Source organism: Chenopodium quinoa, unplaced genomic scaffold (genome assembly GCF_001683475.1).
Source record: "Chenopodium quinoa cultivar QQ74 unplaced genomic scaffold, ASM168347v1, whole genome shotgun sequence".
NCBI lineage: Eukaryota > Viridiplantae > Streptophyta > Magnoliopsida > Caryophyllales > Amaranthaceae > Chenopodium > Chenopodium quinoa.
This window is the reverse complement of record NW_018743920.1, coordinates 5,059,284-5,064,473: the sequence shown is the minus strand read 5'-3', so window position 1 is coordinate 5,064,473 and position 5,190 is coordinate 5,059,284. Positions and strand designations below refer to the sequence as shown.

The window sequence follows — 5,190 nt, the reverse complement described above, 5'->3', positions numbered from 1 at the left end:
TTAAAAACCTTTAATTATTTTTTCAAATTAAAAAAAAACAATTTAAAAAAAAAAAAAAACACTTTCCCCTCACCCCACTGCCAACCACCCCCTCCTCCACCTCTCCTCCCTTTCCAGCCACCACTCCCCCTCCCCCTTCATCTCCCATTTTTGACCATCTTTTCCCACTGCATTTTTCAACCACACCCCACTCCACATGAAACCCCTAAACCGAAAAAAAAAGTGAGAAATTGATGTAGAAAGAAAGAAGAATTGGAAGATTGAGAAATTAAGGGAAGATGGGATGATTTCGAAGGAAAGGTGCGGTGGTGGTTATGGGGTGGTGTGGGGTAGCTTTAAGGTGTGAACGCGAGTTGGTGGGGTGGAATTCGAATCTTGGTGGTGGTGGTGAGAGGATGGTTATGGCAGGTCTCGGGTATGGTTTTTTGGATAGTTTTGGTGGGTTGGTTGGTGGTTGGTATGGTGCTTTTCTGTCTTCGGTGGGTTGGTATGGTGGTTTCGATGTTTTTGGTGGGTTGATATGGTGGTTTGGTTGGTAGGTATGGTGATTTCGGTGGTTTTGGTTGTTGGTATGGTGGTTTCTGTGGTGGCTGTTGCTGGTGGTGTACATAGGTGGTGGTGCAGTGGGTGGAAGTTGTGGTGGTGAAGGTTAAGGTGTAGGTGGCGATAATTCCGGCGGTGAAGGTCGCCGACGTCGAGGGAATTGGTTGGTCGCTTGTAGGGGAGGGGGCTAGCTGTGGTAGGAAGTTTTTTTTTTTTTTTTTCTTTTTTTTAGAAAAAAAAAAAAAAAACTTCACCAACGATTTAATGACAAGTGGAATTTTACCTGGTATAATAGGTAAGGTAACTTGTTTGGTCCATTTTGGGAGAAAAATGTTAAACTTGTGTCTAATATGGGCAGATTAAAGGTTAGTCCAATATGGGAGAACCGCCCAAAGATTTGTCTATCAATGTTAAATTTTCCTTATATTTACTGGCTTTATTTTAGTTTGTTTTAGAGCTTATTCCTTAAGCTTTAATATTTTGGCTTCAATATACGCGTATAAATACTATATTTGTCTTATTTATTGAAGTATTTTTCTCAAATTCCCTAAAATCAGGAGAAAACAAAATATATTAATCAATAAAAATTGAATTGAATGAGACTAGGTCATTTGCAAATTTAAGCACAATTACTTCCACATATAAACAAGAATATATTAATTAATGTTAGTGACTAATATAATATATGTATGTAGATGAATGAAGCATTGAAGCTCAATAGCTGGCAATGGCAAAGCTAGCTATTTTTAAGTGGATTTGAATATCATATTATTGAAATGTTATGAACGTGTTGTATTAATTTTTGAAAAAGGGTTTAATTTTTAGTAAGTAGGTTTAATTAATTAATTAATCTGCCACGTATACAATTAAATAAAGGAAACCTCGTTTTGAATTATTGGTGGTGAGAATTCTTGCCTTTCACACACCTAGTTAGCAAGACTTCTCACAAACCACTTCATTTACATCATCACCTTAGCTATGAGAAAGTATCCATGTTGCTATGTACCATACAAATTTTTAAAATGAAAATACTTTATTTAATGACCCTTACATATAAAAGGTAGTTATAGATGGAGAAAATAGTAATTTTATTAAGTGGATTTGAATATCATATTATTGTAATGTTATGAATGTGTTGTATTAATTTTTGAAAAAGGGTTTAATTTTTAGTAAGTAGGTTTAATTAATTAACCTGCCACGCATATAATTAAATAAAGGAAACCTCGTTTTGAATTATTGGTGGTGAGAATTCTTGCCTTTCACACACCTAGTTAGCAAGACTTCTCAAACACCACTTCATTTACATCATCACCTTAGCTATGAGAAAGTATCCTTGTTGCTATGTACCATAAAAATTTTTAAAATGAAAATACTTTATTTAATAACCCTTACATATAAAATGTAATTATAGATGGATAAAATAGTAATTTTATATGTAGGAAAAGAGTTAACTTTAATATTTTATTGTATAAAAAGTCTATCAACATACAGAGTAACAAGTTAGGCAGCTAAGAAAACAAACTACAGTTAGTTTTTTGTTTAGAACAAAAAAGAGAAAGAACCTACATAATAGACTATTCACCCAATAATATTAGTGATATCTAGCTGATAGTCTCACTTGATCTTATTCTATTAACCAACCTTGTTACTAATAATTTAAATTTCCTTGTTGATTAATTAAACACTTAATCCAGCTTGATCAACAAGAAATTCAAGGGAGTGGGGGGAGAGGAAGAAGGCCAAAGTCAAACCTATAGACGCACAAAGTTTCTCCTTTCACAACTTGCTTGTCTATAAATATAAGCACAATTAGGTGCATTTTTTCAACAACCATATTCCATAACTACTCTAAAAACAAGCAATTCAATTACCCAAAACCATATCCCACATCAAAATTAGCATCAAATCAACACACATTCCAAGAAAAAAACAAAAACAAAACAAAATGAGTTCTAAAAAGATTATTACATGGGACACCATTTTACCTAGTTGCTTGAAACCAAAAAGATCACAATCAAAACCTAAACTCATAACAAGAACTAAATCTATTCCTCAAAGAGTAGTACCAAGTTCTCCACAAAGACTATCCATCTCAGACATTAGCAACCCGAATTCGGAGATCTCGATCAACGATCTTTCGAGCTCGTTGATCGGGTCAAATCTTCAAGTATTTACAGTTGATGAACTCAGGATCATCTCTAACAACTTCTCTTATACCAGCAACTTCATTGGAGAAGGCGGTTTCGGAGCGGTTTATAAAGGGTTTATTGATGATAAGCTTAGACCCGGGTTAAAAGCTCAAACTGTTGCTATTAAGGTCTTGGATTTGGAAGGTTCTCAAGGTCATAGAGAATGGCTGGTAATTAATTTTTTACCACCCAAAAATATCATGTTATATCACATTTATATTTACAATATTTTGCTAATACATAGTTTTAAAATTTATTTCCAGGCTGAAGTTATATTTCTTGGTCAGTTGAGGCATCCTCATTTGGTGAAATTGATTGGATATTGCTGTGAAAATGAACAAAGAGTTCTTGTTTATGAATATATGGCTAGAGGCAATTTGGACAACCAATTATTCAGAAGTAATTATCTAAATTTTTATTTTACATTTTTGTAAAATTTACACCATTAATTCACAAAATTCAAATTTTGTATATTCTTCTAACGTTTTGGTATGGATGCAGGGTGCTCTGTTGCCTTACCATGGTTAACAAGGATGAAAATCGCGCTCGGGGCTGCTAAAGGCCTTGCATTCCTACATGAAGCTAATAAGCCTGTGATTTTGAGGGATTTCAAGGCTGCAAATATACTCTTAGATTCTGTAAGCTCTCAACTTTCAACTTTGACTTGTGTATTCTGCTCTATTAAATTACTCGGACTCTTCATTTCATTTCAAGTACCTTATCAGATTCATAACTGACACAATCTTTAAACTTTTTGGTTCATTTTTCTTACTAGTTTTGTTTTTTATGGTATAGAATTTCAAAGCAAAGCTGTCAGATTTTGGGTATGCAAGAGATGGACCAGAAGGAGATAAAAGCCATGTAACTACTGAACACATTCTTGGCACCAAAGGCTATGTTGCACCAGAATATGTCATGACAGGTAATTAGTAATTTAATAAATTTGAATTTACAAATTTTAATTACAATTAACGTTGACGATTAGTACTAATATTATTAAGTCACATAATACGCGCACATTTTATGGTTTTTCGTAACAAGCAAGACATACCTATTCTAACCACTCAATAAATTGTCAATATTCTAACATATTCCATAATATTAAATTTTCAGGTCATTTGACAACGATGAGTGACGTATACAGTTTTGGGGTTGTTCTTCTAGAGTTATTGACCGGAAAAAGATGCATGGACAAGATTCGTCCTAGAAGAGAGCATTGCCTAGTGGAATGGGCTAGGCCACTCCTTAAGGATCCACGAAAACTCGATATAATCATGGACCCAAGGCTCGAGGGTCAATACTCGGTTCAAGGGGCGAAAATAACCACTATGTTAGCCTATCAATGCCTAAGCCACAACCCCAAATCGCGGCCTACTATGGGTTTAGTGGTTAAGACTTTGGAGCCACTATTGGAAATGAACGACATTCCGAGCCATTTCGTGTACGTTGTACCAAAAGATGGGGAAAAGAAAGAGTACGTAAACCAAGTTAAAGAAAGGAAAAATAGAGATGGAAATAGAGTGAGACACAACAATTTACATAGGAGGCTTGTTAATGATACGGATTCCCCTGGTTTCCATAGATGAAGAATACGTAGCACTTTCTATTCGAGCATAATATGTACATACATACAAACTACAAAGGTGTTAAATTTTTTTTTTTAAAAAAAGAAAAAAAAATAGTGTGGAGTTTAATTTTGACTAGCAGCTTAAAGAACATACTCTTTAAGAAAGATAAGTAATGTAAATAGTGAATACTGTATGGTTAAAAAACGGCTTAAGCTTATATTTCTTTAAAACTTTTATCAAAGAGAAATATGAAAAGTGATGTACAATTTTTATGATTTTATATCTAGATGCCTTATATATACATCATGTTATCATGTTGTGATTGCATAGATATTTACTTCGTACTCGATAACATATATAGATATACATCATGTTATAACATATATAGATACCGTGTATAGTAGACATTACTCTCTTATTAGTCTCTTGTAAGGATATGTCATACTCAAAACTTGAAAAGTGCTTGACAAGAATATCTATCAACAATAATTTTATGTAATGATGGAGTTTAGGTTAAATATGTTAATTGACAAGAATGACAACCAATTCCATTTATGTACAAGCAAATTAAAGAATTCATAGATATATAATGATATTGGACAGTTATGTGGATTACTGCTCCTAATTATGTGGATTACTGCTCCTAAATGAAAGCAATCATCACTAAAATTTTAGTGATGAGTGGTTATTATGATGTACTTCATTGGGAAAAAGTATGTCAGTTAATCTTTTTACATCAGTAAAATTATGCACTAATCAAGCTAAACATGCCACTTTCTTTACAGCATTAGTTATGGATTTGTATCATTACAACATTTACTTTTATATTTTGTTGCTTGCCATATGGTTCGTTAGTGCTAATGGCGTGATAAACATTTAGAGAGTGTAAT

The 5,190-nt window shown here is 33.5% G+C and overlaps 1 protein-coding gene across 1 annotated transcript; it reads left to right on the top strand.

Moving 5' to 3' along the window:
* Window positions 1-2,029: 2,029 nt before the first annotated feature.
* Window positions 2,030-4,583, top strand: LOC110688083 (serine/threonine-protein kinase RIPK-like). Its single transcript, XM_021864763.1, has 5 exons — window positions 2,030-2,902; window positions 2,996-3,131; window positions 3,234-3,370; window positions 3,528-3,654; window positions 3,846-4,583. Exons 1-5 carry the CDS (start codon window positions 2,489-2,491, stop codon window positions 4,316-4,318), a joined length of 1,287 nt encoding a protein of 428 aa, XP_021720455.1. The 5' UTR covers window positions 2,030-2,488; the 3' UTR covers window positions 4,319-4,583.
* Window positions 4,584-5,190: the final 607 nt, after the last annotated feature.

Coding starts and splice junctions, on each gene's coding strand:
- LOC110688083 (XM_021864763.1), top strand. CDS start 2,489: ATGAGTTCTAAAAAGATTATTACATGGGACACCATTTTACCTAGTTGC. Junction 3,132..3,233: donor GGACAACCAATTATTCAGAA/GTAATTATCTAA, acceptor GTATGGATGCAG/GGTGCTCTGTTGCCTTACCA. Junction 3,371..3,527: donor CAAATATACTCTTAGATTCT/GTAAGCTCTCAA, acceptor TTTATGGTATAG/AATTTCAAAGCAAAGCTGTC.